The sequence below is a fragment of the Podarcis liolepis genome, assembly GCF_965112155.1.
Source record: "Podarcis liolepis genome assembly, chromosome: 10".
Lineage (NCBI taxonomy): Eukaryota > Metazoa > Chordata > Lepidosauria > Squamata > Lacertidae > Podarcis > Podarcis liolepis.
In genome coordinates, this window is record NC_139562.1 from 25,543,404 (window position 1) to 25,556,830 (window position 13,427).

The 13,427-nt window shown below is 40.3% G+C and overlaps 1 protein-coding gene and 1 long non-coding RNA gene across 2 annotated transcripts in view; both read right to left on the bottom strand.

Moving 5' to 3' along the window:
• LOC310687310 overlaps positions 1 to 13,427 on the bottom strand; it is a 374,731-nt gene that overhangs the window by 129,874 nt on the left and 231,430 nt on the right. The window lies entirely within an intron of this gene.
• NUAK1 (NUAK family kinase 1) overlaps positions 1 to 13,427 on the bottom strand; it is a 49,025-nt gene that overhangs the window by 15,336 nt on the left and 20,262 nt on the right. The window contains exon 2 of the mRNA XM_083462160.1: positions 10,097 to 10,217. Coding sequence (XP_083318286.1) covers positions 10,097 to 10,217 — 121 coding nt within the window. The remainder of the gene's footprint in view (positions 1 to 10,096; positions 10,218 to 13,427) is intronic.

A 13,427-nucleotide genomic window follows, 5' to 3' on the forward strand; every position in this document is an offset into this window, starting at 1 on the left:
GCTTGTGAAGCACTGATTCATTCCAGTGATTACATCCTCATTAACAATGAACTTTGGAAGCTATATGAGGTGACTGTGGACGGATTAGACTGCAGCATCAAAATTGATAGGCTAAAGTAATTTTATCACCCTACTCCAGTCCTTACCGACAAAAATGACTAAGGTACAGTTTTTAACAAAATTGTAAAAGCACAGAAAAAGTGTATCACCTTCTAGATCTGGAACACCACATTAGCCACAATCTAGTCACTATACAGGGGACGCGGGTGGCGCTGTGGGTTAAACCACAGAGCCTAGGACTTGCCGATCAGAAGGTCGGCGGTTCGAATCCCCACGACGGGGTGAGCTCCCATTGCTCGGTCCTTGCTCCTGCCAACCTAGCAGTTTGAAAGCAAGTCAAAGTGCAAGTAGATAAATAGGTACCGCTCCGGCAGGAAGGTAAACGGCGTTTTTTGTACGCTGCTCTGGTTCGCCAGAAGCGGCTTAGTCATGCTGGCCACATGACCCGGAAGCTGTACGCCGGCTCCCTCGGCCAATAAAGCGAGATGAGAACCGCAACCCCAGAGTCGGCCACGACTGGACCTAATGGTCAGGGGTCCCTTTACCTTTACTTTAGTCACTATACAGTACAGTAGTTCAGCTGTCATTAACAGAACATACTAAATGTATTGGGGCCACACGCTGAAATCTTTGTTGCCACTGAAGTTTACATTCTTTTTTATTTTACTGGAGTGAATTAATTATTCCAAGATGCAAATGCTGCAATACTATATAAGAATATACTAGGCACTGCACATATATGCAAATACTATCTACGCTGACTGACAACAGCATTCCAAGATTTCTGGCAAAGCTGGCCCTGCTACTTGAAATACTTTAATTAGTGCTACCCCTGATTTAACTTATTGTTTTCAACATGCAAAGCAAGTGTTGTGTCACACAGCTATGGTCTCTCCTCAACAGTACCTGGAGAAGGGCTTTCATCATGCTAAACATATGGTCCATAAAATTTGAGATATCACTGCAATGCTCATATAATGCCATACTGTAATTTATAACACTACACTGAGAGATGTTCTGGTATTCCCCTAACACTTACATGCATTTGTTTAGACACAGTATTATTTATTCCAAATAATTATGAGATAAATAAATGCTATGCCCTTTTAAGACCTAATATTTAAGCTGATGATAGACTAATTGCTTCAGTATAACTATTTGGAATGCTTATTTCCCTCTGTATTTTTACTACATTTGATTTATGACCTGCCATTCTAATGCAGGTAATTCGAAAGCTGGGACAGTTTCTAAAGTAGTTCTGCACAGTTGCTGCCACCACCTTACTCACAGAAACAAATTTAATGAGGAACGGCTGCTTGGCTTTCTCCCGCTTTTTCATTTGCTAAAATGGAAATGCCGGACAAAGAAAAACTACCCTGAACCATTCCAGAACTGGGAGTCAGCAATTATGATGCACAGCATGTTATTCAGAAAAGGTGCTATGAACCTGCTCACCTGAAAGAGTCTGATCACACTTTCCCCATAGGATCCTGTGAGTTCTGACTAAAATCTCTACGAGACCCCTAGAGACTACTTCTCCTCCAGGGGGTTCACTATTGGACAAGATTGCATAGGAAGGTGTGCTATTAGGTCATGTCTGGAACGTCTTCTCCCTAGAAATATGTTTTTTTTTCCACTGGGGCTTAAAGCAGGAACCTTCAGCTCTGTATGCAGTTTCCCCGCGGAGTGTGTATATGTACCTTTCAATGCCATGATGCTTCCCAGTAGAAAGTTAGGTCTTTATACAACTAGAAGAAAGTGTTTTATGTTTAAACAATCAATATATTAACTTCCTCCCCTTAATTCTAAGAATAAATGTGTTTTGTTTATTCTGATACTGGCATTTTTTTTATTTAAAAAAAAATCATGTTTGTGGCCAGGTGGTTTTGACTTGGGATTTTATTATAGGATAAAGAATGTAAAACTAGGGAAGAATTTCCATGCTCATTACCAAAGATGTGTCTGAACTGAAGTACATTTTGTAACCTCTCAATCCATTATTCTCCATCACATCTCCTTGTACTATCATAACTCCTGAATGCATTTTGTCAGCTATATTTAGAAGGCTTGAAATGATGAGTTCAGCTTCTATTCGGAGCTCCAAACTTCGAAGGAAACTTTGCTAGTACACAGACTTCTCTTCTTGTTCCGAACTTTGGAATTCCACTGCATCCAATGAGACATAATTTTCCTCTTAAAAACATACTTGCTCATGAAAAAGTAGAAACTCTTGTGAGGCAAGCTGAAAATAAGAGTTTATATGTGAAAAGGTAGAAACAGTATGTGTATACTGATGGGACAAGCACAAGCTAAGAAAAGCAAATAAAAAAGCTATACATTATTTTGGCTACATTTTTTATACACTGGCTAGGTTTTTTTTACAACTGTTTGTTTGTATATGTTTAAAATGGGAGTAAAACTATTCCCACGTCCCACTTTATTTCTGTTTCTGGAATCCTAAATTGAGAATAAAAGCTGTAGTTGTACGGTATTTTTCTAAACCGACATCCACCTTGAGGACTGAATGCTTTCCGTTTACATGTAACCCCAGGATAAGAATTTTAGTTTGTTGTTTTAAGAGAGGCAGCCAATCTCTTCACATTGGAACCATCTGAATTCTCCTCATGCCTTTGCTCTATATCAGAGCAATCTCCTAAATTAGTTCCAGTATGTTGACATTCCTTCCATCTGGTGTCTTTCCATAAAGTGGTATTTTTATTACCCTCCTTACAGCAGCAGACAGAAGTACCTTTGCAATGATACAAAGTGGTCTTTTATTAAAGGTCAGCCAAATCAGAGCAGCAAGTGAGTTGGTCTTTAATTTTAGGGACAGATGATAGAATAACCTTCTCATTCAATAAAATCATCTGAAAACTACTCAGTTTAAAGAATATTTTTTTAAAAAAAAAATACATCTGAATAATGGAAAACCATTCATAAGATCTAAAATCAGTTGTATGCCATCTACTCAGATCTAAGTGGAAAGCATTTCTAGGCCTTTGCTTTAAATTAAAGGTAAAGGGACGGTTAAGTCCAGTCGCGGACGACTCTGGGGTTGCGAGGCTCATCTCGCTTTACTGGCCACGGGAGCCGCTTCTGGTGAACCAGAGCGGTGTACGGAATCGCCGTTTACCTTCCCGCCGGAGTGGTACCTATTTATCTACTTGCACTTTGACATGCTTTCAAACTGCTAGGTTGGCAGGAGCTGGGACCCGTCGCGGGGATTTGAACCGTCAACCTTCTGATCAGCAAGCCCTAGGCTCTGTGGTTTAGACCACAGTGCCACCCACGTCCCTTTGCTTTAAATTACACTGATATAAAAAAACAACCAAAAAAAAACTTTGTTAAGTAAGTGATTAAATTGCAGGAGTCTTAAGTTAAAGACACACAGACAAATATTTTCCCTGTTAACACATACTATCCGAATCCAATAAAACATACTAAGTTTAAGCATAATTTTAGGGGAGAAATGAGAATGGTGCTATTTAGCCAACCAAATCAAGCACAACACACACACACACCTTTTTGTACTAGCATGATCTTTGCCAGTTTACCCAATCATATAATCCAGTTTACTGGATTTAAGCTGGAAGCTATTAAAATTGCATTGCATGTGAAGTCCACCCCACGAAATCTGAGTGTACTTGAGCTAAAGGTAAAGGTAAAGGTACCCCTTCCCGTACGGGCCAGTCTTGCCAGACTCTAGGGTTGTGCGCTCATCTCACTCTATAGGCCGGGAGCCAGCGCTGTCCGCAGACACTTCCGGGTCACGTGGCCAGCGTGACAAGCTGCATCTGGCGAGCCAGCGCAGCACACGGAACGCCGTTTACCTTCCCGCTGGTAAGCGGTCCCTATTTATCTACTTGCACCCGAGGGTGCTTTCGAACTGCAAGGTTGGCAGGCGCTGGGACCGAACTACGGGAGCGCACCCCGCCGCGGGGATTCGAACCGCCGACCATGCGATCGGCAAGTCCTAGGCGCTGAGGTTTTACCCACAGCGCCACCCGCGTCCCAAGCCACCCGCGTCCCTTGACTTGTCCCTTGTCCCTTGTACTTGAGCTACAGTGTGGCTATTCTAATCTTTAATTGTGGCCATAAAGGATATTCTCCTTACTTTGAGAATCAGAGACTGCCTCAACTAAATGCAGAATACTGTACTGGGTTGTATGGATTTTCCTGCCTCCCACCGCCCCCCAAAAAGGCAGTTGGGAATGTTCCAGTGATTAGTTTGGCTAGTGCTGCAAATATTTTGAATTAATAATTAATGATGGATCCCATCATTACACAGATCCTGTCTGGGTAATAGAAAAGATACCTTCCTGCATTCTGTTATACTGCTTATTTCAGAGATTCCTGAAGCAAGAGAAATATGTGAATGGGGCCTAGCTCTAGGAGGCCCATGCTGGGTCACAGTGTATAACATAAAAGTATATTTAGAAAAGAACACAAATTCTTTTGCGTTAGCTGTGTGTTGTGCTAGCTTTCCCCCCCCCCCACTTTCATAGCCTGGCCTCCTTACAACAAGCGAGTATTATTTAGGTGTTAAAGTATATTGAATGCAAGGAAGTCAAGGACTATGGAGCGTGAGACTCTGGAGGTTAGTTTAGTTTATATTACTTCAATTTCCAATCACTAGCCTCTAGGAAAATCTATATTATAATCTTGGGTGTTATCAAATGTAAACAATGGAAATAATATAGCTAAAGCCAAAGGCTGAAATAAAAAGGAAGTGGGTTAGATAACTGTAGTTAGATGGTGTTGCTAATGATAAAGTAACAAAATCAAACAATTGGCTTTCTGCATTGAATACACTGAGGACAATGTCAAAAGTTTCCACATCTTTGCTGTTTTTATATACACATTTTAGTCAGTTAGAGAAAGGACACTTCTGCATCAGACCATGGGCATTCAGAGAGGAATGGTATATGGTTTTTTCATTTTTTAAAATATAGAATGGCAATAGAAAGAATTACATTCAACATGCCATCCCCATATAAATTAATGAGCCTGGTACTTTATACATACATTCCATTTATGTGAAGTAGTCTTCAGTCTGTTAAATGATCTACATCTCAGCCCCACTGGGTACCTGGACAACAGTTTCCACAGAGCAGTACCATGTGACTTCTGCTTAGTTCCCTGGCAGTAATGCTGCAGGGTCCCACCATGTTGCCCCCATTGTTACTTGACATCTAAGCCACTGGGTATGGTAATCATAGAGTTTGGAGATCAGTGATATCAGTCACTGCACTCTATGGAGGGCTACCCTTAAAGATGGTAAAGAAACTGCAGCTAGTCCAGAATGCCACCCCAGGGTATGAAGGAGTCCTCCAGTGCAGAGCCATCTTACACTGGTTTTACATTATCTACACTGGCTGCCTATGTTACCATGCCCAATTTAAGTTGTTATTATTAACATGCCAAGCCCTGAAGAACTTAGGACCTAGGTATTTGATGGAGTGCCTCTCTCCATATCAACCTGCTCTGGTGGGAACGGGTGGGTGGGTGTGCTTCTTGCAGTCCCATTTGTTGCATGTTGCATGCTGTATTAGGACCAAAGACAGGACATTTTTAATTATCATGCCCAGACTCTAGAATGTGAACCCTGAGAATGAGTGGCAACACCATTGAGGGGCTTCCATTGCCTAATCAACACGTTTCTTTTCATTCAGCACTTTGGAGATTCTGGTTGGTTTGCTCTAGCGGTTGTAATCGCTTGCATTGCGATATTGCTATTTTATGGCTTTTAGTTGTATTTTGTTTTAATGGTTGGTGTTGTTGGTATCATCATTAGTATCCCAGCTTTCTCCAGTGTGGATCCTAAGACAATGTACATAGAGGCTCCTAGGCAGACATTGCTTATTCTTCTCCAGGCATTGATCTGAGCCAGACTAGCTTAACCTTAGCAAGGTTGCTGCACCAAATGGTTTCAGACCATGCTTTGAGACTTACAGATTACTTCCAGATTTGGTCTTTGCCAAATCTGGATTACACTCTTGCATTTACTCTTTTGCTCAAAGCATAAAAATTCAGATACAAAATTATGGGGGTATGCATTTCTGGCAATTTGGTTTTACATCTTCCTGTGACAGTAGCATACTGGATCTCGTATGGCTGATTACGGTGGTACCAAATCCAGCAAAGTGTGGTTTATTCATCATGTGAACGTAGGAGCAGTCTCACATTAACAGGAATATTTATCAATCCACTACAAGGCCAGGAATTTAGATTTGAATTCATTTCTGCTGTACCATTTAGCACATATTAGCTTCTTTAAACATTTATTTTTCACACAGCCATCATACAATGGAACTAAGAAGGACATTTCCAGGGCTGAAAGGATTCTAACTGCTAGTATGGCTGTGTAGGAATAAGGAACTTCAGGCTACATTTGTTTTCAGGTTTTAAACTGAAATAAAGTGCTGCCAGATGGGACATTATTCTGAGGTTAGCAAGTCCACAGAATAATGTTTCTTCTCAAAAAAAATTTAACTCTTGAACATAGGGATTTCAGGGGGTGAAAGGTAAAAAGAGCTTTGCTTTTTAAGTTAAAATTTATGTTCTGAAAATCAGAACACTTCTGGAAAAGTCAGCTTAATCTACTCAGTCCTTAAAAAATTACTTGAAAGCACTTCCCTTCCAGCTGCAGTCAAAAGGCTGCCAATTAGAGTCCTGTGGAGAGGATGGAATTTCTCCTGATTCCTAACTGTGGATCTGCCTCTTGCAGATAATCCAGGAGATAAATTCATTTTGATCAAGTTACAAAAGGAATTCTGAAACAAGAAAGCCTGTTTATATACATGTGGATTTTGGCCACCATTGAAAACGGGTGGTTTGTATTGACATTGAGTTGACAAATGCAGAGGTTAATCACCTTTCGCCAAACAAGGTCAAAAGGGTACCCAAACATGGATCCTGTTTAAGGAAAGCAAGTGTTTGGAATCTTGATATAAAAACCTTACAGCAAAAAATAGTGCTCACACCAGCAAGTCTCGATACATCCATTAACCAGTAGTCTTCAATGTTTCCAGATGCAGAACCATAGAATCATAGAGTTGGAAGAGACCACAAGGGCCATCGAGTCCAACCCCCTGCCAAGCAGGAAACACCATCAGAGCACTCCTGACATATGGTTGTCAAGCCTCTGCTTAAAGACCTCCAAAGTAGGAGACTCCACCACACTCCTTGGCAGCAAATTCCACTGTCGAACAGCTCTTACTGTCAGGAAGTTCTTCCTAATGTTTAGGTGGAATCTTCTTTCTTGTAGTTTGGATCCATTGCTCCGTGTCCGCTTCTCTGGAGCAGCAGAAAACAACCTTTCTCCCTCCTCTATGTGACATCCTTTTATATATTTGAACATGGCTATCATATCACCCCTTAACCTCCTCTTCTCCAGGCTAAACATGCCCAGCTCCCTTAGCCGTTCCTCATAAGGCATCGTTTCCAGGCCTTTGACCATTTTGGTTGCCCTCCTCTGGACACGTTCCAGTTTGTCAGTGTCCTTCTTGAACTGTGGTGCCCAGAACTGGACGCAGTACTCCAGGTGAGGTCTGACCAGAGCAGAATACAGTGGCACTATTACTTCCCTTGATCTAGATGCTATACTCCTATTGATGCAGCCAAGAATTGCATTGGCTTTTTTAGCTGCCGCGTCACACTGTTGGCTCATGTCAGGTTTGTGGTCAACCAAGACTCCTAGATCCTTTTCACATGTACTGCTCTCAAGCCAGGTGTCACCCATCTTGTATTTGTGCCTCTCATTTTTTTTTGCCCAAGTGCAATACTTTACATTTCTCCCTGTTAAAATTCATCTTGTTTGTTTTTGCCCAGTTCTCTAATCTGTCAAGGTTGTTTTGAAGTGTGATCCTGTCCTCTGGGATGTTAGCCACCCCTCCCAGTTTGGTGTCATCTGCAAATTTGATCAGGATGCCCTTGAGTCCATCATCCAAGACGTTGATAAAGATGTTGAATAAGACCGGGCCCAAGACAGAACCCTGTGGCACCCCACTAGTCACTCTTCTCCAGGATGAACCAACCTTCAACCTATCCCATGCTAGGAGCTAAAGTCCAGTAGTACTTGAAGGGCCATAGATTCTTCATCTCCACCCAATGCCTTCTAAAACAAGGATAGGGAACCTTTGGCCTTCCAGATGTTAATGGGTCCTGTCTCCCATCATCCCTGGCCACTGGTCATACTGTTTAGGACTGATGGGAGTGGGCGTCAAACAGCTGGAGGGTCAGTTTCTCCATTCCTGATGCAAAGGTTACATAAAAGCTTTCTCTAGGATACACTACTGGCTGATGAATCAATGCAAAAAGATTACTGTATTCCTTCAAATGTTTAAAGGAAAGAATGCTGCTTAAGAATTCAAGAGGGGCTGAGGCTGCTAAATTTTGAAAATAATGAAATACATGACAAAACTCATTCACTGTGTAAGAAGAAATCTGTACTTCTGTACAGCCGTACGACCATATTTTCTGCTCCTGGGCTAATAATTAAGGTGGTGAGGAAAGGGTTTCTTTGACATGTGTTCTTTTATTTTTGCTTATCTTTAAATGTACAGCCATTTCCTATGTTGTTATGCACACCACTGAAATCAGTAAGATTGGCCAAGCCCAACTCTGCATGGATTCAGACTGTTCAGTAGTTTAACTGCACGGGAGAGACACACAACTGCAGCGCTGTGTGTGTGTGTGTGTGTGTGTGTGTGTTTGGGTAGTTCCATTCTACATTCAGAAAAATGTGCTCCATTTGCAACCCTTGTGCTGGCGCAGAAGTCCTCCCTTTCCCTGTTTAGAAATTCTATTAAGATTTTATTTAATAAAAAAGTCAGATATTCATCTCCTTTCAACTAATGATACTGCAACATGATTCCAAGCAATTCCTTGTTTAAATCATTGGCATCAGCTGTCAGAATAGGGTTTCCATTAAGGCTGTATGAGTTTTAACTGATTTACGTAATAGGTGAAGCTTTAATTGCAGGTTAAAAGATGCCCCTTTCCCATTATTCATCAGTGTGGCTGAGTCACAAAAGTATACCTCCACTGAGGCCCAAAGACATGCCAATTCCCTCCTCAGTGCACCACATTTGATTAAAGAGAAACTTCATGGTGGCCTTTCTTCTCAATCTGTATCTAACGCTAGCAGATTATTTCACACTTAATGGTATTTCTGGTCAGCAATGAATGACAGTTTTTGTTTATTAAATACTAGCAACCGCAGACTTGCTCAAGTCTAAGACATCAAAAAACCCATGCAGTTCTGAAAAGTTCAGTCTGCTATCTTGATTCAAAAGGATGCTCAGCTGTACCCAGACTTAGATGAAAACTTGTTCTGTGATCTCAGGAACCATTAGGAAAATTTTGGTTACAATATCATCATCATCATCATCATCATCACCACCATCATATATTCATCATCATTTATGAAATTTATACACCACCCTTCAGATGAAGTTCACAAGGCAGTTTACAACATAAACAAAATAAAAACTCAAAATGCATAACAATAATCTAGAGTGAGATTTACTTATGGGACAGTGAATACGTAATCAGTGCCAGATTTTGCATCACAGTTCCTCTGCCAGCTATATAGTGACAAGATGCTTCCATGACAACTACCTATTACACTTTTGCCAGAGTAACCTGACAAAATGGAAATGCAACAGTAATGGAATGGAATGCTTTTGAATGGAACGTCCTGGTGGTGGAGCTGGGAAAAAGATCCTTTTAACCTAGCCCCCCACCTCCTCAGGTAGAGAAGCAAAATGAGCACTTGATTTTTTTCCTACAGGTTCCCAAACACCATAACGACTGGTATATATCAACCATATCAACACAGTGGAATGGAAAAGATTTTTTACTACATTAATATTTGTGTACAATGAACTTTTATGATATTAAACAAATAAGCACATTTTCTTACAAGTAGGTAGGAAAAAAATGTTATAGAGAACCCCTGATGTAAAAGGAAATAAGAAATTTAGAACTGAATGAGTAAATGGTACAGATGATGAAAAGAATACCAGTCACTAACCTTCATATATAGTGATGATATGAGGATGGCTGAGAGATGACATGATCTCAATCTCCCGTCTGATGTGAACCATATCTTGTTCATCCTTAATTTTGTCCTTACGGATGGATTTTATTGCAACCTATAAATTCAGGAAATTGAGTATTACTCTTGGAACAAAGCAGATGAAAGTAATCCATTAGGAGACCCCAGAAAATGAATACAGATGTTAGATGCTGGCAAAATATGGAATGAGCAAAATAAAGTTTACAATACATGCCCACAACCCTTTCCTTTTGTATCATGACAAATGCAACCCACGTTTTAAGAGCTAGTAGTACTGGATCTTTATTTGCATAGCCATTCATTTCTACATACTGCATTTTCAAAACACATGCAGAGTAAGTGTACTCATGGTCCAAATTAAGTTAGTGTTAGAAGATAATGGGGACAAATTTAGGCCAAGCTAACTCTTGATGTAAACTTATCAACCTAAGTGTGTTAGAAGTGCTAAGAGCACATTATGATTTGCAGTGTATTAACTCTAAATGATGATAAATGCAGAATAAAAAGTGAACATGAGACACTTTAAAATTAATTGTGCATTTTATCCAATGGGGAACTTTATTCTGTCTACAAGAGTGGGTGATTGCAATGCCATTTGTGAAAATGCCCTAAGTTGGCTCCCAGTATGTTTCTGAGCACAATTCAAAGTGTTGGTGTTGACCTTTAAAGCCCTAAACGGCCTTGGCCCAATATACCTGAAGAAGCGTCTCTACCCCCATTGTTCTGCCCGGATGCTGAGGTCCAGCGCCAAGGGCTTTCTGGCGGTTCCCTCACTGCAAGAAGCAAAGCTACAGGGAACCAGGCAAAGGGCCTTCTCGGTAGTGGCGCTGCCCTGTGAATGCCCTCCCATCAGATGTCAAAGAGATAAACAACTACCTGACATTCAGAAGACACCTGAAGGCAGCCCTGTTCAGGGAAGTTTTTAATGTGTGACATTTTAGTGTATTTTTGGTCTTTGTTGGAAGCCACCCAGAGTGGCTGGGGAAACCCAGCCAGATGGGTGGGGTATAAATAATAAATTGTTGTTGTTGTTGTTGTCAGAAATAATGTTTTATAGAACAGTTACAGCATTTGATGAAATTGTTTTATCACCTGTTTTGCTCCTAGGTTATTCAAAGCTATTGCCCTTTTCAAAACTGGCAATTAGTTTGCACAATACAGCTGAGTGGTAAGTGTTGGTCTGGAAAACCAACAAGATCTATTAAAGGAAGATGGGCATGTATATCTATTGTTGGCTATCTTTAGAAACTACAACTGGTGCAAGATATTGTGATCAGGGTGCCGACAACAACCCATATTTAGAGCAAACCACTACTTTATAACCCTTGGCTCTTGGTTTATCTTGGACCCAATTCAAAGTGCTGGTTAACATATTTAAAATCTCCAGTTCCCACATTCTCCAAAATGCTCTTCACCTTAATTTCTCTTTGGATTTCTGAATTTGATTTATCCAGTCGTATTACTGAAGTAGAACTGGTATATCAGGAATTATTCATAGTTTTGTTTATCACAAGAAAAATCTTGGTGCACATACCATTCAAATTGCTTTTTAAAAGTATGTAACAAGTACAAGAGAATAAGTGCTGTTGTGTACATTGATTAAATACCACAAACATTAATGTGATTGTACATACAGCTGTATTAATATTATTTTGTGATATTATTAACACATGTTCCTGCAATGAGCAGGGTGTTGGACCAGACAGCTGACATGTTCCCCTCCAGCCATATGGCTGCATCAGTAAAATACTGCATGAAAAGAAGATTAATGTAGTCTTGCATACAATCACATCAAAAATGTCCCGTCCCGTCCCGTCCCTCCACAATGCTTTATCCAAGTGTACAAGCACATCTGTAACACAGAATGGAGAAAAATGCAAGAGAACTAGAAGCTGGGGTAGACTTTGCATGCTCCAATTCCAAAATTAAGCTTGGACATTTCTCAAATTAAACCAGAATCAAGGAGGTGTGCCCCAGAGGGAGGAGTGAACTACAGGAACAACAAAGGATAGGAAGAGTCCTATATTCCTAATTACTGTACAATGAAGCATGGCTGCCTTGCAAATGCATGTGTATCTCTGGTTCTTACCCTGTCTCTATCATCACTCCCTCCCTCACTGCGAAAATTCAGACTGAAAGCTCCTTGTGGCAGGACCCTTATTTGCACAACATCTTGTACACTGATTATGCAGTGTAAGTAAAAATATCAGTAGCAATATGACCTACCAACTCAAGGTCAATTTCCATCATACTCTTCTTAACAAGCAACGCTCCCCCAAGCTAAAATAATTCTTTGCACTTACGATTCCAGAATGAACTAAGAAAAATTCTAGATGCCCTCATTGCTCTTTGAACCCTACATTTCATGTTCTCTGCATCACTTATGCAATCATTCAATAGCCATATCCTTCCTGCATCCTTCCTAAATCATGGGAGTAGATGTCTTTCCAAAAGGAACTGTGGGAACAGAGGAAACAATAGCCAAACTTGAATCACAAATTCACAGTCTAAAAGCCACATGGGACTGTGTGTTCCCAGTGAAAGACAAGCTACAGAGATCAAATCAGGCAACATGATGGAACATGAACCATCCACACAGAGTATGAATGCTAGCAGGCATCCATCCCTATATGAAGTCCTTGCGTGTCTGATTTGCTTTAAATTCTAAAACGTTAAAACACAAAGATGTAATCTTTTTAAGACTGAATGAAAAGACTTTGGAGAAGCCTCACTATATCTTACAAGTCCCGCCTTCTATTTTGTCATGGAAATCATCCTATTAGAAATATTTGTTTTATTTACTACATTTCTATACGGTTTAATCATTGGCACTCCTAAGCGGTGCACATAAAAGCCTCTGTTGCATAACTCGAACAGCAGGATTCGTTGTTGGGATATACTGATTTATTGAATCTATTTAAAAAGCAAGGCCAGATGTAGAACTTGGTTGCAAAAGACTCATGGGCACCTATTGCATAAGACGTATGTGCAATAATATGTTTTGTGATTTTTCAGTTTTATTTAAACTTCTTTTTTTTAAAAAAAGAAAAAACCTTTAGATGTTGAGTACTGGCCTACAACATCAATGAAGCTCAGAAATTCACTAATGTACTCCTTCCATGTTGTTTTATAAGTGGCAGATATTAACAAAGCTTGCTGCAATCCCCATCATATGGCAAGCCTTACTTTTTATAAGACTTTTTAAGGCTGTATCTCCCCCTCTTTAACACTAAAGTTGATCATCACATTTTTGAAAAGAAAGTGGCAAAGATTGAGTACTTTTATT